Below are 26,069 nucleotides of genomic sequence, written 5' to 3'. Positions count from 1 at the left end.
GAGGCACATGGCTGTCTATGCCGCGGCCTGGGGTGCTCAGTGACAGCGGCCAGAGCCAACAACTGTGGCCCGAGAGCTTCTCTCAGCTGCCGGCACTTTATACCGTGACCCAGAGGCTCTCCAGGGTTTTGATCCCAGCCCACGCGTAGCTCTGTATGACCACGCCACAGAGCGCACACACATCCATGCCTCTAACACGACAATCTCGTGCAACAACATGGGCACCTCTCCTAATCCTCAAGGTGCTCACGGCTGCTACTCTCCCGGCTCCACTGCCTTCTTTGTGCAAGGCCGGCGGGCACCCCCCCACCCTCCCATTCACAAGCACCTACGGGGTCCTGGCCGCACTATGGGAGTCAGAGGCTCACCCCGGGGCCTCCACCCCCGTCCCAGCGGTGACAGGCACCACAGCAGCGCCTGGAACAGCAGCCCCTGGAACAGCAGCCCAAGCTCAGTCTCAGACCTCCATGCTCCCCTGCCACATATGCAGAGGAGCTGCACGGTGGAGTCTCTGGGGAGGGGGTGCAGGCTGGCCGGGTGGGGGTCTGGAGTACACGCCCAAATGGCTGTTTTCGCCAGCCAGGAGTCCCCAGGGGAGCAGACAGAGGGTGGAGAGACGTACCCCAGCGGAATGCACCATGCACTTGGGCGCCCCGGTCGTGCCCGACGAGAACATGATGAAGAGGGGGTGGCTGAAGGGCAGCTGCTCGAACTCCAGCTGCGGGGCCTGCGCGCCTTTCCCAGTGGCAAGAAAATCATCCAGGAACACGCTGGGGGCAGAACACACAGAGACGGACAGTGAACATTCCAGAAGGCTGGGTTGCGTCTGCCGAGGCTTCCCAGGCTAGACGTGGCCGCTCGCTGTCCTCTACTGCTACGTTGTAGGATTTCCAGGGAAAACTAACCTTGTTTGGAAGCTCTCTGGGAGAGAGGGGGAAAAGTCAGATCTCTATGAATTCGCAATCACATTAATTGAAGGGAAACGCACCAAATGACTGAAAATTCCAAGCTGCTTTATTAGCATGCTGACAAGACCAAGGGCTATTTCTTCTGAGACTCTCTGGAGGGCTTTAACACGCACTGTGCACAAGGATCACTTACAATGAACATGTCCCGTTTGCAGGCAAACTCGGGGGAAGGAAGCTGTGCTGGCCCCTGTGAGAGCAGGGCAGGAAGGGAAGGACCAGACCCCTGAGCTCCTCCATGGGAAGGTCGGGGCGGCACAGGAGGGCCGAGATCTGAAGACCAGATCCCATGATAGAGATGCTTCTGGACAAATGTATCACGTGTCCCAAGGAGGACAGTAGCTCGGAACAGTTATCTGTCCCGAAACAAAATTAAGTCTGGCCGCTGACTACCACCTAAGAAATCCGCCCCCAAAGCGGACATAGGGCATTAATGCGGGTGGCCAAAAACCAGCGGAGGAGGAACAGATTTGTTTGCTGAGCAGGAACAGGGCTGCTGAAGCCACGTGGGAGAGGTGTTTTCTCTGTGTTGAGATGAGCAGGAACACGGACCCTGGTGCTATTCTCTCCGCTGCCTTGAAAGGGAGAAGGGAGGGGGGAGGAAAAAAACCTGCCATTTTGACAAATGAAACCTTCTTTCCAGAAGGGGGAGAATCGGTTGAACTCAGCCTGCAGCAATTTGCTAAGGATAATTACTCTGAAACCAAATGCATACACACGAGAGGGAAGAACCGTGCTATCTTGCAGGGGAAGGCATCCTTAAGGACGAGGCTGTCTCGTGGGGGAGGCGCAGAGGGTTAAAAAGGGTCTGCAGAATAATTCAACTCTGAGCAGTAAACAACAAAGCTTTCTGCTCCAGAGTGTCAGGAAAATTATTCACTGTGGAACTTTCCAGCAATGGAAGGCCCATTCCACCACCACCTCCCCTTCGGACCCCATTTACACAAAGTGTCCGATCTAATCGGATACTTCACACAGAGAAAAACCTTTTCTTCCAAAGGGTCTATAAATCACAGTAAATAGCATTTACTTTTGTTTCTCTTCTAAAAATGAAAATCCCAAAGGGCGGTCCCCCCCGCAACCCCAGGTCTCTGAGCCCGGGCACGTTCTTGTTCTTAGTTTATCTGTGGCATCCTGCAAAGATGAGCCAGGTGGGGGTCCCATGCCCGGGGGGGACGGCAGGAGCTTCTCACATCGTATCAAGCTAAATGAAGTGGCTCACAGATTGCTACGGGATGCTCTCGTTCCGTATCAGCCGCTGATGAACACATTCAGAAGGATAAAAGCCGGGCCATGGTGGGACCAGTGAGCCTGTCTGGTCTTCCTCCCGGCCTCTGTGTTCTGACCCCCGAAAGAAAGGCAGGGGAGCTGAGTGCACGGTGGGAACTGGGACCGGGGCTCGTCGTCTGGCTGTCATTCATCACAGTTGGCAGGGCCCCCCCCAGTCTCAGGGACGACCCAAGTGCCGAGCCTGCCCGTAAGGCCCCGCACATGCTGACGCAGATACCCGTGGGCCAGAGCTCACCTCAGCCTGCGGCTGTCCCCAAACCATCTTGGCTGCCTGGGGCTACGCTAAGTGCACTTGGCCTGGTGTCCACTTACCGAAGAAAGTGCTGTTATCTCCCCATTTTACAGATGGGGACCCCAGGCACAGACAGGTGAATCCCTCACACGGGGTCACAGAGCTGAGACCACCGCCCTCACGGAAGAGTCACTTTGCTGGCAGCACCCTGCGGCCTCTGGAATCCGAGTACCAGTAGCTGCCCCAAACCCTGCTCTTCTGTCAAGGTCACCTTCAGTGTCACCTCCCCCAGACCTGTGCCCTTCTCTCAGCCCCTGGGTACTTCCTGTCCACCTCCTGCCCCACAAGAAGCATGGCCTTATCTACTGGGCCCAGTGGTCACGGCTCACCCTCCCTGCAGGTGTGGCTCGTGCCTCCCAACGACCACAACCCCCGGAGCACAGCACCTAGACGTCCCCCCTCAGCACCCCTAGAACGCAGCCTGCACAAAACCCAAGCCACGTGTCAGTTGTCTGCCCCCCAAAAAGACCCCTGCAGTCTCCTCCCTGTTCCCCTGCTCCCCCCGACAGGGCGAGAGGGAGTAAACACACTTGACCTCGGAACCCCCCACGATGGTTTCAAGAAAGGAGAAGGGAGTATAACTCCAAGAATCTGGAGGCAAACTCAACTGTGACCAAACCACAGCCCAGTTCCTGAATTCCTCTTCCAAAATAAACTGCCCCCAATACTATTAGGTACATAAGCGTGTGATGCATCGGCTTATAAATGTCAGAAAAAAAGAGGACAGTGCTATTAGCAATAGGGACAAAGGTCCTACAAGAGAAACATATACACACGAGCGTGTTTACATGTACACACACACGTACATGTGGCAATTTCTATTCTATTGAGGAACTGGCCTTGACCAGACACGTCAAGTCACAGCAGAGGGAAAGATAGAGGACTCCTGGGGCTCTCTCCATTCCACTGCAAAATCGCTGTGTGGCCTCGGGTGCCCACGTACAAACTGTGATTTTTAACCAAAACCTCCCACACCTCTAAAATGCTACACCCCCCCCCCCCGTGAAAGGATTCACAGACTGGACAACCCACTGGGACTTCCAGGAAGTTCTGCCCGGAACCAGCGATCGGCACATGGCGGACTTACCTGTTTGGAATCTTGGAAATGTCTATCTTCTCTTTCGAGGCAACGTAAGGAATCAGCACCACCTTCTTCAAGTCCGGAAGTCCTGGAGGGAGGAGGGGGAACACGGGCTTACAGGCCACGGCATACGGGCACTGGTATTTCTCACAGAATGTAACACAATTGAGGGACGGCCGACGCGGGGCCCCGGGGACCTGTTATCCGTGCACCCTGCGCCCTGCCTTGCTAGCTGAGACGCGGGAGGGCCACCCACCTTTCACCACCTGCTGCAACTTGTCCATGTGGCTATACTCTTTGCCGTTGTACACGACGGCCTCCACGGAGAAGATGAGCTTCGGCTGGATTTGAGAAAAGCGGTCCAGGACGCCCTGCAAACAGAAGGAAAGGGTGGTCGCCATCAGTCACGCCAAAGGCAAACAGCCTCAGCCACCGACGGGACCACGTCGGGGGAGAGACCAGCGGCACCGTCCACCAGCCCGACTCCCACGTCCCTATCAGCCACGGCCAACGCGGAAAGCCCAGCAAACCACAGCTCACGCCTGAGACGGGACCGTCACTTCAAGGACTCGACCTACAGAAATACCAGAAGGGTGTACACACACACACCAAAAGAGCAAAACACAAGTCTGTAAGACGGGGAAACTGGGGGCCGAGTAGTGGCCCTTCTAGAAAGAGCCCACACTTCGCAGAAAGAGCCTCAAACACAGCTCCTCTCGTGCACGGGAAAGACGACTCGCCTTCCAGAAAGGCAACTCACACCACAAAGCACCTCCACGTCCTGGTTCTCTTCTAATCCTCCAAACGGCGCTTCTTGCCAACGAAATGCACGACCGCATAAATGTGTATACTAATACACAAGCTCTGTTGAAAAGGCAGACTCGGGGTGCCTGGCTGGCTGGGGTGGTCGCCATCCGACTCATGATTTTGGCTCAGGTCGCGATCTCATGGGTCATGGCATCGACCAAGCCCCACATCAGGCTCCATGCTCAGCCGGGAGTCTGCTTGGGATTCCCTCTCTCTGCCCCTCCTCCCACTGATACCCACGCATGCTTTCTCTCTCTCTAAAATAAATTAATAAATCTTTTTAATAAATGAATACAAAAAGCAGGCTCACCGCAGCCACGTGTCTGTTTACAGCACACATGGAACCCGCCATCCTGCCAAGCACACGTCTCTCTCTGGATGAAGGCTGGCCTCCCACGCAGGTCACACCTGGTCTCTGGGATGGCCGGGAATGGATGGGAACCGACAGGTGCAGCCTCACAATGCGATCCCCACAGCCCAAGGGTTCTCCCAGGGGTGACAGGCAAATGCACTCCCAGCCGGGTCTGCCCCCAAGTTCAGAACACAGTGGAGCCCTCCTCATCCACAAACACGGCTCCTGGGAAGGCACAGCCCAGAACGCCCCTTCCATTCCCTTGTGCACCGGTCCAAGGCCAGCAGCTGACAACCAAACCTGGGTTACTCTAAAAGCACAAACAGTGAAGCCGTGATTCCCCAAGAAAATCCCGGGGAAGTGGGAACCAAAAGGGAGAGGCATAAAGACCAGGCACTTTGTCCGTGCACACAAGGGGAAGGGCTACACCACCGTGGTGATGTACACACACAGGACAGCAAAATTGTACTCTGAAAGCCCAGGACTCTAAGGTGGGCTGAGGGTTGCTGATTTCTCTGGGAAAAAACTTTTTGCCTATAAAAATCCCTTACCACGCACCAAGGGCTGAATGCCAGGTCCCACTCTGGTTTGCTACGGGCACCCACACATTCAGCCTACACACCCCCGGAGTGGCTCTGTGTCCTCAAGGTGGCAGGGCCAGCTGAAGTGAGCGGCCCAGCGTTCCCACCAGCCGGGGACACAGCTGGGCCTGCAGGCTGGGACGCTTAGTGGTGAGGCCGCCTGCACTAGGGAAGACTGGCCCCGGGACAGGAAACCAGGGAGCGCTCTCCCCTGACACGCTGGCCCGCTGGCCCGCAGGCCAGAGAGACTCCCCAGACTAGGCGTGCTGAAGGCTGCGGAGAGAGGGGGCCACACTGCCATCTAGTGCGCGCCAGCACCCGCAGAGTGACCTGGAGAGGACGGTGATCCGCGAGAACAGCCGGGAGGGAGGTGGCCAGACGCTTGCCTATGTCCTCCCTCCCAGTGCACCACCGGGACCACCAGGAGCTCTGCTCTGTGGGAGGTCTGCAGGCAGGGCCACACCTGCTCCCCACCAACCACCACCCAGGGTCACACACTGCTCTCCTGACATCTTCCTGTGTCAAAAGCTCCATGTCACTCAAGACCACTGGCCTCCTGGATAATGGCTAACATGTCCCGACCTGCGTGGGTGCGTCCAGGGCCGCCCCCAGCCCCTGACAGGCAAATGCAGAAGCATGAACTCTGCAGCCCTTGCCAGCTCCCCAGTGTGTACTGAGGACAAGGCCAGGAAGCAGCAAAGCCAGACCCAAATCCAGGGAGGAACCACCGCGCCGCACTGCCTTCCCAGCTCTGCTTCTGAGCAACACAGCTCAAGGGCTGCTGAGGGGTCCGAGGGAACAGTGCCCAGGGACCGGCTGGCCCCAACCTTCCAAGACCCTCCGTGCGGATGCCTCTGGCCCCGAGCAGCTCTCACAGGCTCACGGACAGCCTGGGGCACTGGAGGCTGCACAGAGAGCTCCAGTCCCGGCCGACCCAGGGTGGTCCTCCACGGGGCGAAGCAGGCACAGGTAAGCCCCAGGAGGAAAACCACGCCAAGTGGTGAGGTCTGGGGCGGCCACCCCTCCTGAACTCAGCAGAGCTCAGGCCTCACCCCAGAGTCAGGTCACCTCACGTCTCCAGGCCTCTGTGCCAGAGAAGGCGCCTGTTCCTCCTTTGCACCGCATCGGGAAAATGAGAGGTACCAGGACCACCTTTGCCAGGACAGCAAGTCCCAAGGCAGACGTGAGCATCAGGCTCATACCCAGAAACCTACCCCACAGACGAGACGCACAGTGACCACAGGACCCTGAGCTCCGACGCCGCCAATGGCTGCACCTGCTGCACGGGTGTGCCGACCACGGGCCCGAACCTCCGACACTCATTCGTGGCCCTGTCTTCCCACGGCCCGTTTCACACGGAGGATAAACAGCTGGCCAAGGGTGTGCGGTCGGCAAGGCCAGGCCAACCTTCAGACACTGGGCTACACGGTCCCGTGCCAGAGCAGGGGCTGTGCTGAGAGCGGAGCAGTCCGACGCCGGGCAGAGTGGCTGGTGGTCATGGATTCCCCCCAGGTCCTCTAACTGGAGTCTGTCCTTGTGGCTCCTGAGGACCCCTCATCCCCAAGGCTCTGCAACCAGGAGAGGTCCCTAGGGCCCTGGGTAAGTCCTGTTCTGCCACTGCTTTGCCCTTCACGGTGGGGTTGAGCATGAGCTGCCTGCCCCTGCCTGGGTCACTCCAGCAGCTGGAGGCACCCGAGGTCCGTGCGGGGTTCACAAGGAGGAGCAGGTCCGCCCTCCTCCCGCACAGAGCACAGAGAGCACAGATTCAAAGTAAGAGACCAGAAATGGCAGGGAGGCCTCGGGGGAACTTCTGTGAGCAAATCCAGACAACTGTCTACAGAAAATCTCCTGTGGTCACGGATCCGTGGACAGATGACCAGCCCCCTCTAGCCAGATCTCCAAGAGCCATCTGTCACACAGAACACACGCTGATGCAGACTGTACACCCAGACGGGACATCAGTAATATCAGAAAAAAGGAAGACTCATTCACTTTTAGATTGAAATACAAGACTGCTCCTTCTGGCTCCTTCTCTCGTTCTCATGTCACCAGCCGTGAGACGGGAGGCCACGGGGACATGGTCGTCTTCCAGACCCACCAATCCTGCCGCACAGCCTCCCGTACCCCTGCCCAAGATGTCGGAGAGGGGCAGAGCGCTCCCCTGCAGAAACCGCATGGGAACATTTCTGCCACAGTGGCCGCACCCCCAGGGGTAGGAATCAGTAGAAACCCCAACTCACATTCACACCAAAGTCTGGGGATGTGGAACTCCAGATGGCGCCGATGCTCGCTGCGGCCAGCATGGCCTCCACAGCATGCACACCGTTGGGTAAATAACCTGTCATTGGGCACAGGGAGAAAGGCCTAGGTTCAGGGTATGCTGGACACGGCAGAACTCTAAAAGGCACCGCTGAGAGTGAGGGCAGGAGTGGGGAGAGGGGCTGCTGGCTCTCGCTGGTCCAAGGAGCACGGCCAGCCCCACCTCACCCCAGTGCCTGGACATTGCCCCCTCAGAAAGCCCTACCACTTATCACCAGCCTGTCCATGTCCTACTGTCACCCCCTCCAGCCCAACCTAACCAGGGCGATCCCCCCAGCCCTTGCAGGATCCGGCCCCGGCCTCCTCTCCCTCCACTCTGCCTCCCACACTGGGCTCAGTCACAGCCTTCTTTCAGTTCTCCAGCTCGTCTAAGCTCCTCCTGCCCCGGGGCCTTTGCACAGGCTGTCTCCTCTGCCTGAACACTCTTCCACACACACCAGCCTTCCTGACTCTGCAAACTCATCATTCAGCTCTTAATGCAAATGAGACTTTCTCAGAGATGCCCTCTCCGAGGTCACCCCATAAGCTCGACTTCCCTGGCCAGTCCCCACAAAGCACACTCTATTTCTCCCTCACCAAATTAACCTCAACAATCACCTACATCTAATAGTCGTAAGTGGCCATTTTATATCTGGTTCTCATGAGAGGGCAGCGACTTTGCCTGTCTTGTTCTTTGCTTTACCAGGTGCCTTTTACCCTGCCCTGCATATCAGGGCCTTCATACTGGTTGGCAGGTGGATGGAGGGAAGGAAAGATGGACAGATAGACAGATGGAGAGGGAAGGTGAGGCAGTAAGAGAATGAAGACGATGAGCAGGACAGTCACAAGACTGTAAGAGAAGCACCACAGACCCTCCATCCGGCAGGAGGCTAGGTTTTTACCACAACAGACCGAAAGAATCTTTGTGGCCAGTGGGACTGTGGTCTATTAAACAGATCATCCTAAATGTTCCAGAGGAAAGGAGCATGCACGAGGCATCAGGGAACAGGGGGCCATGGTCCCCCAGTGACCACAGAAGCCCCACAGTCCCGGTGCCCACAGCCCTGAGCTCAGCTCTCCCCTTGCTTCCCTCCCCACTGCTCTCAGCTATGACCACCCCCGCCAGGACAGGAGTGTCCCGGAGGGCAGGGTGCGCCCAGCACCTGCCACAGGCAGGCCCGCAGACGCGTGCTGAGCTTGGTGTGTAAACTGCGATGCCCCGGGGACCGGACGGGACCCAGCCCTGGGAGGCTGCGGGGCCAGACTTGATGGAGACTGGCAGAGGGCCAGGAGATGAGCAAGTCCCAGACAAGAGAAGCCCCCCACGGGCAGCCCCACCGCAGTGTGAGGAGCCCCTCATGCCCCTCCCCGGGGGTCACTCCCTTGTGCCCCCATCAGGGAAACACAGTCCCCAGCCTGGAAGTACGGTCCAGTCAGTGTCCACGCTGTGACACCCACGAGGGCCGGTCGCCAGGGACTAGGCTGACTCTGCAGAGTCGGGTGTGCCCCCCCGCCCCCCTCCCCCGCCGAGGGCTGTCCGCCATCTTCCCCAACACACCCGCTTCTCCATTTCTCCTTCTCTCAGAAAACATTTGCTTTGAGAAGAGATTTTTTTTTTTAAATGAAAATTGGAAGAAGGACCTTCTGAAATCCTTTTCTAAACCTCAAAAGGGCAGGCTAAATTGGAAGAAGAACCCCAGACACTGAGCCTTCGACCACGCCAATGCCTGCCGTGACCACGGGCCCCGCACCCACACTCGCTCACTCTGAGTTCATCACGCACCCGCCGTGCGCCCGCCTCCCTGGGCCCTGAGACGTGGCAGCAAACAGAAGACAGAGCCCCAGCCCTCTAGTACGGGAGGACAGAGACGCGTGGGTGCACATGAATAACCCCAAGATTTCAGGTGTCTCTGAGGAGAACAGAAAAACAAAGCAGGGTGTGCAGAGAGAGGGAGAGAGTGGTCGTGGGTTTTCCGTGGGCTCACAGGGACCAACCACAGGAAGGCCTCCATGAGGGCTAAGACAGGAGGCCACTTGGTGCATCCCTACTGTCTGGAGCTAGTCAACTGATGCCAGCAAGGACCCCAGGCCCAGCTGCCATGCAAGGAGACACGGACACAGCCCTTTCCTCTGTTTACACATGATAAGACCGCCCTCTTTGCAAACACACACTGAATGCCCACTTGCAGTGAGCTCTCTGGGGAGAGGCCCAGCAGCAGCTTCCCCAGCTGCCTCCCCTGGCCCACAGCCCTGGTCCCACCACCACATGGAGGTGGGGGGAGGCAGGCTAGCATCCCCACCACCCCACCTGCAGGAATGATAAGTCTTCTTACCTGCTGCTGCCTGCCCCTGGGGCTACACCCACCCACATCTCAGTTCACCACAGCGCCTTGCCGTGGAGACCAGGTTCACTTAGAGGCCTTTAAAGGTCCTCCCGAAGTCAAAGTGAAAAGAAAAGTGTAAGAAACATGACTCACCACCAGATTAGGAGAGAACAAAGGAAGGCAGGGACTTGAGGTGGGGGAGGGCGGGGGGGGGGGGGGGGGGGGTGGAGGTGGAGAAGAAGCCAGGCCTCTCCTTCAGGTCTGAGGATTCCAACCCTGCTTCCTTCCAGAAGGGCAGTCCCTGCCAGCCTTGCTACCTGCCCTGCACACCTAGCCCACCACACTCCTGTCAACCCTGCAGGTGCCCTGCGCCCATGAGCCTCAGGGCCTTTGCACAGGCTATCTCTGTTGCGTGGACTACCCTGCACTCTCCCTGTGCCATGACCTTCCCTGTGTAGCCTCCATCGAGCAGATCACTGAAGTCCTACAAGGCTACATGTACTCTGCCATCTTGTAAAAAAGTGGCCTCAACCTTCCAATCCAGTCCCTCTACCTCAGTCTCCCCACCGCAAAACCACAAGAACCAAAAATACTTACCAACCACCCGGTCTCCTTGTTTCACACCCATTTTCCTCATTGCTGCTGCAAACAAAGCCACTTTTTGCCTCAACTCTTCAAATGTCACCTTCACGATTTCCTCTCTGCCTTCCCCTGGGAAGAGAAAAGGGACAGACTATAGAGACAGCCCTAAAAGACAGGTTCTCCTATTTAGCCCTAAAAGACAGGTTCTCAGTCATAGACAAGGAGGAAAACTCACACAGCACACAGTTTAAACACAGGTTAGAAACGGGTGCCCGGAAACTTCACACAGACACGGGTTTACTCAACTTCCTAGAGAAGGATGTCTATGTGGTAGTCAGCCTAAGAGGTCAGCATGACCAGCCTCGCTGTCAAAGAAACAACACATGACAACAGCGAGACATAAACTTCCACCTAACAGACGGCAATAATATAACAGGACAGTGTGCTGGCTGGTCCCCTGATGATCCCAGGGAGACCCGCCCTTGGTGCTCATGCTCTCGGAAGGGAAAGGGCCCGAGCCGGGTCTCCAGTAGGACACTGGAGACAATTGACTTCTGAGGCTTGGTCACAGAAGACACGGCAGCTTCCAGGTAGCTCACTCTGGGGGATCGAGCTGCCACACGGTGAGACACCGAGGTCTCCCACCGACAGCCATGGGGGCGCGCCATCTTGAATGTGGAGCTGCCCGCCTCGGTCAAGCCTTCGGATGACACGGCCCCTGCCAACATCCTCGTGCAACTTCAGGGGACGCCCCCAAGCCAGAAGCGCCCTGCCAAGCCATTTCTGAACCTGCCACCCACAGGAACTGTGAGACACTAAGGGTCTGTTATATTAAGCCATGGTTTTCAGGTAATTTGCTCCACAGCAACAGGCAATGAGTACAACCAGGACGCTTGGGTAGTCCAGTCATTAAAAGAAGGGGTTTTCCTATTTAAAGGGAGGAAATGGCAGCAGTGGGCAAGAGAGAGCACGCGAGGAGGAGTGTGAAAGCCCCTGCACACCCGGAATGACCACCATTACCTCCCTAACCCATGACTCTTGATTTTGGCTCAGGTCGTGGTCTTGGGGTTCTGGAACTGAGCCCCACACTGGGAGCTCCACAATCAGCGCAGGGTCTGCTAGGGATCCTCTCTCTCCCTCTCCCTCTGTCCCTGCCTCCCCTTGCATGTTCACTCTCTCTCTAAAATAAATAAAATCTTAGAAAGAAAACAACCACGACTTGACAGTGCATGGGTGTGGGAAAATTATTTGAACGTACTTTCAAGTGGAAAGATGTTACTCCTCTGACCACTGTCCTGGATGCAAATATTTTATTCCTGACTGCTAACTGCTGTTCAATTCTATAACACGAAGCATCACTCCTCCAAACACCCTGATTTTTCTTTGGTGTAAATCTGGCTTTTCCCATTTCCTTAAAGTTATGTATGCCTACCCCTGGTTCTCTTCTCTCCTCATTGGGTAGCCTTGTAATTACTTCTCCCATATTCCCATTCCCCCACGTGATTTCTTATCCTATTAAAATACCCAGCAACCCAAAACCCACTGTTGAAAGACAAAACGTGCTGTGCAGGCAGCTGTTCTCAGAACGACCACACTGGCAGGGCTAATCCGTACTGCTTCAGCTCATACTGCTTTAGCTCTGCTCACTGGAGCTTGAAGACACCAGTGAACTGCTTTCCTTTGGCGGCACCTCGTGGCCGCACGTGGGATCAAACATGCCTGGGATCAAACATGGGAGGGATGGGGTCTACTGAGAATGTCTGAGCCAGCGGGAAGAAGAGAAGGAGAGAGAGCTCCACAAGCACCTGCACTCAGCCGGGAGAGTAGGAAGGAAATCAGGAAAACACGCAGAAGATGAAACACAGTGACCCTGAAGCCCCCAAGCCAATCTAGGACCCAGCTTAAGAAGGCTCCCTATTTGTGGGGCACCTGGGTGGCTCAGTTGGTTAAGCGTCTGCCTTTGGCTCAGTTCATGATCCAGGGACCCAGGGACCCTGGGATCGAGCCCCCGCTATAGGCTCCCTGCTCAGTGGGGAGTCTTCTTCTCCCTCTCCCTCTGCCTGCTGCTCCCTCTGCTTGTGCTCTCTCTCGCTCGAGCTGTCAAATAAATAAAATTTAAAAAAAAAAAGAAAAGAAAAAGAAGAGGTACCCTATTTGTAAGTTAAGTTGGTCCCTGGCTTGAGGGCACTTATTTCCACCGCAAATACAAGGGGGAGCTCACTAGAAGAAGGGGTTCTCCTATTTAAGGGGAGGGAATGGCAGCGGTGGGCAGGAGAGAGTGCGCAGGGAGAAGTGTGAAACAGCCACCGCACACCCGGAATGACCACTCACTCCCTAACTCAGGCTCAAGACACAGCTGGACCTTGGAAAAGAGGGTCCAGTCCAGCCAGGGAGGGAGAGCGTGAGAGCAGGAACACTCGGCCGGGGCTATCCAGCACTGCCCGCCCAGAAGACTGGTCTGGTTCGTCACTCGCATTACCGGTTTCCAGGCTGGTTCTGTTTTGTCTATCCAAAGAGTCCCATCTGACCTTTCCCACTTTCCCGGTGGAGGAACCGGGACCCAGTGTAGTGCCCAAGGTGGAAGTGCAGGTACATCTGACGGGGGAGGAAAAGCGATGAGAGACCCAGTGTTTCCGCCCCTCAGGTTATAACATGTGCCAAGCAGTGTTCACCATGGGACCCCCAATGCATGGGGCAGGACCGCCCTTGAAGGGCCTCTCATGGGCAGACAGAACGTGCTAGATCCACACAGCGGACCATGACCAGGACATAAAAAGGAAGGAAGCACTGACAGCTGCCACAGGGTGGCAGGACCTTGAAAGCATGAGGCCAAGCGAGAGGCCAGACACAAGGGGCCACACGATCCCATCTCTAGAAATGCTCAGCATGGGCAAACCCATGGAGAGACAGAGACCGGAGGGTTCTGGGGCTGCAGAAAGGCGAGGTGACAGAGACTGCAGAAACTGGACAGAGATGGTGGCTGACAACCTGGGAAGATGCAGAGAACCATGGACACGAGCCACTTAAGGGCATGGATGACTCTCGTGGCTGAAATCCCACGAGAAGGAAGGTCGCTCTCCCGGCTCCTCCCACTCTCTGCCTCCCGGAGGATGCGGCCCCCCAAGTGCCTCCAGCTGGTCCCCTGCCAGGTGCTGTGGTAACCAGGGTCACATAGCAGGCATGCCCGTGTCACACACACAGCTCGCTACTGAAACTCTGGCATAAACCAACTCCTATTAGACTTCAAGGGCGTAAGGAACCCCAGGTAAATGTCCTCCTCCATTCATTTTACAAAGCTAAGGCTGGTTCTAACTCAAAATGTGCCTGCATTTCACACACCTAACTGGCGGCCACCACAGCTGCACCCGACCCACCTTCCACGTGCTCAGGGCACCGACGTGAGCCTCCCGCTGGACAAAATCACCCACCACAGAGCCTGTTTTATAAGGAAGTGTCAACTCTCTTGTGTCATTTGCTGACTCCTGCACTGACAGTGACAGACGGCTTGGCCGTGAGGGTGTAGGGGGCGTCCGGGACCCTTGTGATCGCGGGACTGATGGGGAGCGGCAGCCGCTGTCCAGCATCACGGGAGAGCATGGGACCGCGGATCGTGAGCCCGCGACTAGACCTGGATTCAAAATTCCAAGTGCGGGGACGCCTGGGTGGCTCAGTGAGTTAAGTGGCTGCCTTCAGCTCAGGTCATCATCCCAGGGTCCTGGGATCGAGTCCCACATCGGGCTCCTTGCCCTACAGGGAGCCTGCATCTCTCTCCGCCTCTGCTTGCTGCTCCCCTTGTCCATGCATGCGCTATCTCTCTCTCTCTCTCTAACAAATAATTAAAAAAAAAATTCCAAGTGCGGTTTCTACTGAATGTGTGAAACCATCGTAACATCAGTCCTAAGCTGAACCATCCTAAGTCAGAGACCATCTGCATGCTTCTTGATACCGTCCATCCCACTACAAGGTCAGCCGTTCTGTTCGACACCAGGTTCCCAGCACCTTGCACTGAGGAGCGAGTGAGTGAATGGATGGACGGACAGGCAAACACCTCCTTGAAGAGCAAGGGAGAGATGCAGGCCTGGTGTAGCGTCCCCAGCCCCCAGGAACACTTACGTGCTCAGCCCAAACTGCATCAGGCTAAGAACTAAGGAAGGGAGCAGAATAATACCAAACAGCCCAAATGCTGCGTAAAGACAAGACTCTGGGGTTCGTAACCAACAATCTACATCAGAAGCAACTGCAGACTTTAAGGATAGACGTGAGCCTGGGTCCCATCCCTAAAGATGTGATCTGGGAAGCCAAGGCAGGAAGTGGACAGACAGGACTTAAAAGCCACACAGGGATTTCAGAGGTATAATCTCAATGGAGACGGAGCACATTTGCCCTGAGGCGGGGACTGTCGTAAACACGTCTACATATTCGCTCATTTAAACTCTCCATTATTCCTGAATACGTACTGTCCTCCTCTCCGTTCCACAGAGGCAGAAACACACCCAGAGAGGTTAAGAGCCTCACCCACAGTCACACAGCTACTACAGCTCAACTACCCCTATTTCAGGCACCACTTGGACAAGCATCATTAGCTGATGTGTAACACCACTGTTGGTAACGAAGGGTAACTTGCAGTGTAGACCAGGATTGGAAGGACTGAGAACAGGTGGCAAGACACAAGAACTGGGCAGGTGATGGCAGGGGGCACAGCTGTCTGGGTTTCCTTTGCAAAGGCAGGGACAGCCATCGCAAACACGTAGACAGCATTCGATTCTGTCACCGTGCCGAAACTGGAAGTTGTGAGTCACGAACACCAAAGGTCCAGTGAATTTCAGTCTCCTCAGCTGCTGCCCTACAACAGTCTCCTCAGCTGCTTCCTCACAACACAGTAGCACATGCTACGTCGAAACTGAGTAAGTAAGGGGCGCCTGGGTGGCTCAGTGGGTTAAAGCCTCTGCCTTTGGCTCAGGTCATGAAACCAGGGTCCTGGGATCGAGCCCCGTGTCCAGCTCTCTGCTCTCTGCTCAGCACGAAGCCTGCTTCCCCCTCTCTCTGTCTCTGCCTGCCTCTCTGTCTGCATGTGATCTCTGTCTAATAAATATATAAAATCTTTTAAAAATAAAATAAGTTAAGTAAAGTTTTGTTACTCAAAGGAGAAACAGTCACCTAGAAAATCCACCCCAAAACACCTCAAACCTTACCAATATGACATAAACCCAATGGTACTTCAGGTTTAACAAAAACCCGCATTTCACATACCTAACTAGCAGCCAACCACAGTGTCTCCTCGCTAAGAAAATACCTCATTTTAAATATTTTATGCCAACTCTTAAAGAATCCTCCTAGTACATAAATTAGAATATTCTCTAAACCTTATTTTCAAAGGAGACATCAACGGGCAGAGATCCCAGCTGTGGTTTCCCCCGCTAACTGTCCCAGTGACTCTGAGCTGGCTACTTTAATATTTGGTGTCTCCATTTCTCCCATAAAACATGATCACATGACTGTCCCCACCCTTTCTCAGCAATAAGAGAAAGTCAACAGAGGTCCGAATGATGTCGGAAAGGTGCCAAGAGCACCGGTTAGGGGAACCATATGGAGGAACCTCCTCGGGAAATGAAACAGAGACTCAACATACGATCCAGCTCTGGGTATCTGTCCAAAAGGATCTAGAGCCGGACCTCAAGGAGCTACGTGCACACCTGTGTTTGTCATAGCCTGATTCACAACAGCCAGCAGGTGAGAGCGACCCAGGTGCCCCGTGACAGACCAAGAGACAAACAAGATGTCGGGTATCTGAACAAGGGACCATCACAAGGCCTCAAACAAGAAGGAAAACATCACACAACTACATGGGTGGACTCTGAGGACACCATACCAAAACAGGAAGGGGGGCAAGCGAGGGTCAGTGTCGCAGGATGGAAACGTTCCAGAGAGCTGAAGCGCCACAACGGGAAGACACCCAACGCTACTGAGCTGTACGCTTAAAAATGGTTCAGACAGGACGTTTAACGTTATGTACTTTTTAAGAAATAAAAAAGGGGAAAAAAAACAGGTGCCAAGACATTGTTTGAAAACACGCACAGCGATCTGACTACTTCAGAGCCTCTCCGGCCTCGTGGCCCTGTGTGAGTGTCACCCAGGACACGGAGAGAGGAAGATCCAAGGGGACTCACTTGCAGCATATAGGGCAACTCGGTCATTCTCTTTGTGCCGCAGGAGGTTTTCCGCGTAGTTTAGACGACTGCCTTTGAACCACTCGGGGACATCTGCGATGCCTTTCGACGTGTCCACGACCTACGGAGCAAACCAAGCAAACCAAGAAAGCACACAGATGAGGTCTACACCAGTAATAAACATAAGTGACTCTGCTTCCCGGGAAGCCCACTAACTCACTGGCCCCAAGCATCATTAAATCGTTTCAGAGACTGAACACTGGACTGGCCGCCAGGCTTGTAACTGCAAAGACATTAGCGCCCTGTAGTTCATCAGACGGGACCTCACACGGGAAAGTTGCCGGGAAGAGATCGTCAGCATTCTCATCACAGGGAAAGTAAGGTGACGGAGGCGTTAATGCCACAGTGTGTCTGTGTATCAAATCATCACGCTGGACACTTCAAATATATACGGTTTTGGATGCCTGGGTGGCTCAGTCCTTAAACGTCTGCCTTTGGCATGGGTCATGATCCCGGGTCCTGGGATCGAGCCCTGCATCAGGCTCCCTGCTCAGAGAAAAGCCTGCCTCTCACTCCCCCTGCTTGTGTTCCTTCTCTCGCTGTGTCTTTCGCTGTCAAATAAATAAATGGAATCTTTAAATAAATAAATACGGTTTCACTGCTAATTATTCCCCCATGAGGTTTAAAAAAATAAAGAAATGAACGCCAAGAGAAAACACTACCCCCACGAATGGACTCTTTCAACAGACCTATATGAAGCCCCACCACTGAGAGCTGCAGGTGACAGAGAGGACGTAAGACAGGGCGGCAGCGTCCAGGGCCGCAGGCTCTGACCAGACACACCGAAATCTGGGAAATGGACCTACAGGACCCACCCACCCCTCCCACTGACAACCCCACCAGAGAGAGGGCCGGGCCCCTCATCTCCTTCCTCAACAGGATGGAACCTTGATGTCCTTCCCCAAGTGCCTCCACATAAGACTCTCAGAACAGTTCACCCCACAGTCAAACAAGAACACAATGAAGTTATACATTGAGTAACAGGACCGGCTTTCCTCAGATAGTCATCGACTGACAGCCTGAGGAGTTGGAACATTCCCTGAACTTCAGGTTTAAAAAATAATAAAACTATTGACAACTTAAAAAAACAATAGGGGCACCTGGGTGGCTTAGTGGGTTAAAGCCTCTGCCTTCAGCTCAGGTCAGGATCCCAGGGTCCTGGGATCGAGCCCCATATCGGGCTCTCTGCTCAGCAGGGAGCCTGCTTCCTCCTTTCTCTCTGCCTCCTTGTGATCTCTGTCTGTCAAATACATAAGTAAAATCTTATAAAAACAACAACAATAATGTGAATGTATTTTTTAAAGATTTTATCTACGTATTTGACAGAGAAGAGCAGGAGAAGCAGCAGAGGGAGAGGGAAAAGCAGGTTCCCACTAAGCAGGGAGCCCGACACGGGGCTCGATCCCAGGACCCTGAGATCATGACCTGAGCCGAAGGCAGAAGCTTAACGACTGAGTCACCCAGGCGTCCCAATAATGTGAACGTATTTAAACACCACTGAACTGGACACTAAAGTGGTTAAGGTTAACTAAAGGTTAAGATGGGAAATTGTGTTATATGTATTTTGTATTTTACCACAATATATGTATTTTATCACAATTAGATTGACCTCAACACAATTTTCTGCCAACTTTCTAGAGCAATGATTTTTTCACACTGATGTGAGGTGTCAAAAGAAAATATGATTCAGGGGCACCTGGGTGGCTCAGTGGGTTAAAGCCTCTGCCTTTGGCTCAGGTCATGATCTCGGGGTCCTGGGATCAAGCCCCGCATCGGGCTCTCTGCTCAGCGGGGAGCCTGCTTCCCCCCTCTTTCTCTGCCTGCCTCTCTGCCTGCTTGTGATCTCTGTCTGTCAAATAAAATCTTTTTTAAAAAAAGAAGAAAACGGGGTGCCTGGGTGGCTCAGTGGGTTAAAGCCTCTGCCTTCGGCTCAGGTCATGATCCTGGGGTCCTGGGATCGAGCCCCACGTCGGGCTCTCTGCTCCGCAGGGAACCTGCTTTCTCCTCTCTCTCTGCCTGCCTCTCTGCCTGCTTGTGATTTCTCTCTGTCAAATAAATAAAATCTTAAAAAAAAAAAAAAAAAAAGAAGAAAATATGATTCAGTATTCCCCAAAATGAACACTTTATTTTGGAACATAACCATGAAAAGGGAATGCTTAAGTAAAATCCCTACTTACCTCATCATACATGCGTGAGAAGACAATTCCACTGAATTTCCAGAACTCTGCCCAGAAGTCTGGATATGATTCAACTGACCAGTGGTATAAGTCATCATAATTTTCTAAAAATAAAATAAAATGGCACATGGGTCAAACCAAGCTTAGAAAGTTCTGGCAGCTCAGTGAGAAGACAGACACACCTAAGGAATTACAGTTATGGCTGAGCGGTTCGAAGGTATCCAACAAGAAATGGTCTGGGGAAGGTGGAGTATCTTAATTCTTGCCCCCCTGCCCCGAGCAAACTGGCCAGTGATGTTATATTCCAACCAATGTGCCTAAGAACATGGACTCTGGAGCCACAAGGCCCGGGTTCAAATCCCGCCTGGGCCGTTTATTAGCTGTGTGACCTTGTGGACGTTACTTGAGCACACTGTGTCTCGGTTTCCCCGTCTGTGAAATGGAGATGGTTAAGAGCACCCGCTCTTGACAGTGCTATTGGGAGGACTTAAATAAGCATGAACACATGCACGAGACAGATGCTAGAACAGAGCCTTGGGCTGAATAAGAACTCCATTAAGCTTGCTATTATTACACTGTACAAACTGGAAAATCGTATCCAGTAGATCTGAAAATCAGGAAGTGCAAAACTAGGAGCTTACTGATGACTTCTTGTGCCAGTAACTGTTTGTGGGGAGGGAAGAATGGTATTTATTTTATTTTAATAAGCAATACATTTGCACGATTCAAGACAAAAAGAGTATAGAAGGTCCTTCAGGAAAAGTCCTTCTCCATCTTGTCCCCCAATCATCTAACTTTTCCTGCCCAGAAGTAACCAGTTAGAGATTTGTGCGTCCTTCCAGACTTTAGGCACAAGCCAATATATCCTTCTCTCCAGCTTTTACACTAATGGAAAGCTCTTCCTACCGGGTTCCCATCCTAAGACCTGGGGAAAGTCCCTGCCCCTCACTGGGCCTTTTTAACTGCCACACATTTTCGGCAGGCCCTCCAATCATACCAGCTCCTTGGCGCTAATGCTCCAAGGATATTGGAACAGCAGGAAAAGGACCAGCAGCGTGTCAGGAACAGAAAAAAATGGCCTGACGTGATGGCTGGACTGAACTCTCTTGCTGCCATCAGTCAGCTAAAGACTTAATGGTCCTCCCTGTTGCCAGTCCTGGGGGGGGTTGGGGAATGGACAGGGAGGGAGTACACAGAGGAAGGGGGAGACCTCTGAGAGCTGGAGTGAGCTGCAGGGGAGGGGCTGGGCCTGGCAGCCAGGGCGGGGTGAGCAGGCTGGGAGGAAGCCAAGCGGCTGGGAGGAGCGCTGGCTGAGTGGGTCTGAGCAGGGATGGAGAAGGATCAACCGGGGCAAAATGGGGACAGGCGGCACAGAGGTCACAGAGTGATCAGGGAACCGGGGCTTCAGGCCACCTCCTCCAAGCCCCCAGAGAACCACCCTCCTGCCCACCCCCCTACTCAAGCCAGGGGCCATAGAACAGGTCAACCGAGCACTCAGGGAAAAACACCAGGCACCGGGCATCAGGAACGCCGGGGCCAACCATGACTCTAGAGATCACGCGTGGGGACCTCAGGCAGGCCAGTCTGCCTCTCTGGGACTCAGTTTCCCTGTGTGTCACCTGGAAATCGACTGAAGGAGGGCATGGGTGCTACCAGGACCATGGAGAGGTGACCCCGTGTTCCAGGGCGGGGCTGGGGGACCTGCATCAGAATCTCGGCTCTGCCACTTACTACAAGGACGGTGGGCAAGCTGCCCCACCCTCTGCGCCTCGGCACTGTCACCAGCAAGCTGGGGACAACAGTGACCCCAACGAGTAGGAGACCGTTTGCTTAAAGACATAGGCTCCGGAGGGTGACCAGCCAGGTTCAGATCCTGCCACTCTCCCTGTGAGCCCGGATGAGCAATCAGTCATCTCTGGACCCCAGTTTCTCCTCCATCAAAGGAAGAGAATGGGGGCGCATGGGTGACTCAGTGATTTAAAGCCTCTGCCTTCAGCTCAGGTCATGATCCCAGGGTCCTGGGATCGAGCCCTGCATCGGGCTCTCTGCTAAGCAGGGAGCCTGCTTCCCCCTCTCTCTCTGCCTGCCTCTCTGCTTACTTGTTATCTCTGTCTGTCAAATAAATAAATTTTAAAAAAAAAAAGGAAGAGAATGGTACTTGTCACAGCATCATGGTCAGGACTGAAAGAGTCAAAACATACAAAGCACTAAGAACAGAGCTTGGCAGAGAGGAGGTACCTGGCGTGTCAGCCCCCAGAGTCATTGCTGGCTCGCAGGAGCACGTCCCACGCCAGGCTAGTTAGTGGACAGGACGGTGTGGCCTAAGACCTGGGGAAGTGCAAGTACACAGAAGTGTTCATGAGCGGGACTCTGGTCCAGAACGGGGGCGGGAGAGGAGCCTCCGCCCCGCCTGCGCTGGGGAAGTCACACCAGGCAAACCGGCCCGCAGCTCCATTCTCTCCCAGTCTTTTGTTTGTTTGGTTTGGGTCACCTTGACCCTCATAAACGGCAAAGAGTTCCAACACCAAAAACTCCTCCAGGCTCGCACGAGAATGGACCAGAGGCTTGACACCCACACCTCCACAGAAGGCTTCAAACACCCATCAAGAGGGAGTTACCAGCAGCATCCCCGAGGGAGGCAGATGCCACCCAGCTGCCAATCGGGGGACCGAGCGGTCCCAACAGCCCCCTAACATTATGAAGACCACAGAGTACAGCAGAGAAATGGAAGGACGAGGTACAGAGACTTCTTCCCCACCGACGACCCAGCCAAGTCATCAGGGACAAGCAGGGGCCCCTTTCGGCTTCTGCTCACACACTCCTGGCCCCACTCACAGGCTGCACCCCTGAAGCCCAAGTGACCCCCTCCACGGGCCTGTGTGGTTCCGTCTACACGGTGTTCATGAAGAACCCGAACTAGCTTCCAACGTCCTAAAGTCAGGTTCCAAATGAAATTCAGTGTCCTTGCCTGGTCTGACACAGGAGAACAGCTGTGGCCGGCCCCTGCTTCTCACCACCTGCCCTGACATCCCTGGGCTGTCCCCTCCCCACACTGAGCAGGACTCATCTGCATCACCAACAGGATAGTACAGAAATGACCAAGGGTGACTTCCAAGTCCAGGTCCTAACAGAGAGCACAGCGCCCAACTTCCTCTCCTGGATCACTAAGGCACCGTCACACCACGTAGTGACAAGCAGCAACAGAGCTGGGTGAAAGCTGCCCCCCCACTCCCCCAGAGGTGAGAGGCCACATAACACAGTAGAGACTAATGATTCTGGAAAAAAACTACAGGTGGGCTACTCACAGCTGCAACATCCCAGCCAGGATGGAGCTGCTGCTTTCCCAGCTGGGGAATGGGGGTGCCAGCAGCCCCCACCTGGCCAGTTTACAGAGGACCGAGTCCGCAGATGCACAGAAAGCCCCCGCTACAAGTTGACTGGTATTGCCTCCATCGCCCGCTGGGTCCCCAGAAGCATCTGCATGTGCAAGTTTTGCTTTCCCTTCACCCCCTTCTTCCTCTCCACCTACGAGAATTTTCACCAGCCCGCACCTCCAGGTCTCAGCTCCAGATCCAGCCCGACAGAGCCAGCACGTGGCAGAGCACCTGGGAGGCTGCCAGTGCGCCGGCGCTTGCTACTGACTCACCAGCAGCACTGCCAGTCTGCACGAGCCTCCTCCTCCAGCTGCACTGGAGCTGTTTGGGACCAGGGACCCAGCCTTCCCTTTGCAGGCAGACGCCCTCCCAGCTGCTGGAGCGTGGACCTGATCGTAGCTTGCAGCCCAGGCCACCAAACCACTGGCATTTTGAAGCGGGTGTCCCTCCCCGAATCACGGGAGGCTGGTGCAGGCAGCACGCACCCGGCGGGGGGGCGGGGGTGGTCTCGCGAAAGAGGCCTCACATCACAGGCATGTAGGCTGGGCGGCATCTGGGAACCGCTCCATAGGTGATCCGGGTCCCCCTGCCCCAGGTCTACAGGGGCTTACCGGGAGTTCTCAGGTGAGCTCCGCTAGAAGCGGTAACAAAAAAACCAACCAATGTCCCCAGTAGCGGGAAAAAGAGCCCAGGCCGACCAGCTCCTGAATCGCGGGGACAGAAACCTCATGCCAACCACAGTCTTGGGGGACAGGCTCCTCGTGCCCAGGTAGCCAGGCAGGAGACTGCCCCCCAGCCGTCCGTCCTCAAGGCTGAACACAATGGAAGCATCCCGTGAAGATGCGTCCCTGTACAAGGAGGGACGGCATTGCTCAATACCACATACCACTACACACAAGACCTGGAGGGTGGGGGCTGTCGCTCAGAGGCTGCAAGTTCAAGGGCATAGCCTTTAAGACTTAGAATCCTCACGAATTCATGAAAAGGCGAAGCAAAATGAAAGTCCAAATTACACGCATCTGGAGAGCTGATGAAAGAAGAAAACATTCGAAGACAACGATCCAAAACAAGGCAGCCATGTGAGTTGGCTCTTAAAGGCCCAAACCTCCAGGGCTGGCCTTCTGGAAGGGAGAGAAGCGGCAGGCTGGCCCGGCCCTTGGGAGTGGAAGGGGAGGAAGAGACGAATGCCAAGCTCCAAAGCCCCCCAGACCAAGAAGTGAACCCCACTCAGCCCCGCTTCCCACCACCACGTGGGGACACAGACCCGGCATCACAGGCCTTTGGGTTTTCAAACAAAGTTGGAAATCCCGCCTTATCTATGGAGTCTCCAGGGTGTGAGTCGCCCCAGCCAAGTCTTCAGGTCCAGTCTGGGGCCGAGCTGGCCGACTGGGAGCCACCCGTGCTTGGCAGTGTTCACAGAGCGGCCCGCGGGCCAGCCAGGTGCAGAGGACCGCTGGGCGCGAGGGCCTCCAGTCACCCTCACACCAGCCACTGACACGGCTCCTCTCGCCATGCCCATCTTACAGCCGGGGAAAGTGAGGCTCGGGAAGATCCGCGGACTTCTCGTGATCACAGCGAGAAGTGGTGGAGCCAGTTTGAAATCCAGGCCAGGGTGTCTCGCCTGCATCACAACTCCTGTGCAATCGTTTCCTAAAGCGGCACAGCCAGTTAAGCACAGGAGAAGAGTATTAGGCTACTGCTGGCACAGGAACGAGAGACGGAACGGAGGAGAGTTTACGCAGATGCATGCTCCACTCTTGGCTCTTCTTAGGGGAGAGGGAATCAGGTCTGTTCTCCCCCAGCCCGACACATGTTAATTTACCAACTACTACCTGAGAAGCTCCCGGGTAATAAGCCACATCTGTCTCCAAGGTGCTCCCTTTCTAGGGAGCAGGAGGGAGGGAGGGAGAGAGCTGGGTCCCCCAAGGGAAGGGGCTCAGTGGAAGCTACACATCCATCCTACGGGGGAGGGCTTGGAAGCTGCCAGGTGGCACTGTCTGCTATTCCGTGGTCAACAAGGGGCCCTTGTGAGCCTCTGCGCCAAGGAGAGACAAAGTCAGACCTGTGCTCCAGCAAGGCAAGCAGCGTGTACCGAAGGGAGGAGGAAGGAAAAGCAGGAAGCAGGGAAGCCAGCCAGTGTTCAGGGGGGAGGGAACAAGGCCCCCACGGAAAGCGGAGGATTAAGAAGGAAGGTAGCGTTGCCCAGGACTGCCTAGGCAGGGAAGACGACCTAGTCTCCACTTCTGGGAGGATGGCTGAGAACGGAGATGCCCCGGCCAGGAATACAGGAGTCCCAGAAGCCAGCTGAGGGCCACGAAGGGAGGAAAGTGCCCATGAGGAGCTGAAAAGCCCTGAAGGAAGTCGGACAAGCCCGCCAGAGTTGGAGGGAAGCGCGAGCAGGTGCTTCTCACCCAGAAAAAGGGCCTCGTCCGCCCAGCCCACATGCAGCCGGGGTGGTTTCTGAGAGCCAGGGTGGCGGCTGGAGGGAGGGCCCGTGACTAGGTCTGCAGGCGGCTGGGAGTGTAAACAGGACGGGAAGGAGGCTCGCCCCAACCCCAAAGGCTGTACCTGACCTTCCTTCTCCTAGGTGCCTGAATTCCACGCTAGCCCTTCAGTAAGCTCAGGCTGGGGGGACTAGGAGGGGACAACACAAGGTGATACCGGCAGGCAAGAGGACTCCACAAACACAGGAGAAGAGCTAGAAGTCAGAAAGCCCCCATGTCTGGGAGGAAGCTCCCCCCAGGCCAGAGTGCAAGACCCCAGGGAGCACCTCATCTCACAACTAGAAGACTAGCCAGGGATCTCAATCCCCAGGGGTTCCAAGGCGGGGTGGGGGTGGGGGGCATGTGGGGAAGCGGGGGCAGGTGGGGACCCCTCCCAGGGACATAGAACCCCCTCCCAGGGACATAGATGCTACAGTCAGGAAAACTCCTGCACAGACAAGGGGGCAAACCCCACCGTCACAAAGCGCCCCACGCCCTGGAGAGGGAGCCCCCACTATTCCGGTGGCTCCTCCAAGCCCCGGAACAGGGAAACTGAGAATCAGGGGATTATTCCAACGAGCAGCAGGGGCCCTGACAGCAACGCCCCGGAGAAGGCGGCGCCCCGGTCCCCAGGGAGGGGAGTCCCCCTGCCAGGGGGCCCCTCGGACCCCGAGGCCACGGCCCGGGGCGGGGCGGGGGGGGTGTGTGGAGAGGCGGTGGTGGCCGCGGAGCCCCCGGGCCGCGTGCCGGCACTCACCCAGCGCCAGGCCGCTGGCGGCGCCCACGGCCGCCCGGAAGCGGTCCATCTGCGTGTTCTTCTTGCTGTCAGGCTCCCACATCACCTGGCACTCCAGGATCTCCTCCCGGCCGGCCCGCGGCTGCTTGGACATGGCTGCGGCGGGGGCGGCGTGCGCTGCGCTGGGACCGGGAACCGGGCTGGGAGCGGGCCCGGGGCGGCAGGCGGGGCGGCGGGGTCCCGGGGCGGCGGGTCAGCCGCGCGGACCGGGAACAGGCAGCGCGACTGAGCGCAGCGCTGGCGCCGTCCGCGGGATCCCCGGCAGGCCCCGCCCCCATCCGGCCCCGCCCCTCTCCGGCCCCGCCCCTCCGCGTGTAACCCTCCGCCGGTGTCCCGCTCGCAAAGGAGTGCTCGCCGCCGCGCCCTGCTGCCGCCGGGACTCGAACCCGCGCGCGCGCGGTGGGCGGAGCTGCGCAGGCGCGTTGCTCCCGAGCTCCCCA

General features: G+C 55.7%; 1 protein-coding gene across 1 annotated transcript in view; it reads right to left on the bottom strand.

The window, feature by feature from the left end:
• AACS (acetoacetyl-CoA synthetase) overlaps window positions 1-25,801 on the bottom strand; it is a 54,044-nt gene extending 28,243 nt beyond the window's left edge. The window contains exons 1-8 of the mRNA XM_044243537.1: window positions 25,591-25,801; window positions 18,977-19,080; window positions 16,740-16,860; window positions 10,588-10,701; window positions 7,609-7,706; window positions 3,885-3,999; window positions 3,635-3,716; window positions 623-770 (exon numbers count right to left, since the gene is read on the bottom strand). Of these exons, the coding sequence (XP_044099472.1) occupies window positions 623-770; window positions 3,635-3,716; window positions 3,885-3,999; window positions 7,609-7,706; window positions 10,588-10,701; window positions 16,740-16,860; window positions 18,977-19,080; window positions 25,591-25,723 (915 nt within the window). The 5' untranslated portion in view covers window positions 25,724-25,801. The remainder of the gene's footprint in view (window positions 1-622; window positions 771-3,634; window positions 3,717-3,884; window positions 4,000-7,608; window positions 7,707-10,587; window positions 10,702-16,739; window positions 16,861-18,976; window positions 19,081-25,590) is intronic.
• Between the last annotated feature and the right edge of the window lie 268 nt (window positions 25,802-26,069).

The sequence above is a fragment of the Neovison vison genome, chromosome 3 (genome assembly GCF_020171115.1).
Source record: "Neovison vison isolate M4711 chromosome 3, ASM_NN_V1, whole genome shotgun sequence".
Classification (NCBI taxonomy): Eukaryota; Metazoa; Chordata; class Mammalia; order Carnivora; family Mustelidae; genus Neogale; species Neogale vison.
This window is presented reverse-complemented; position numbering and strand designations above follow the sequence as displayed.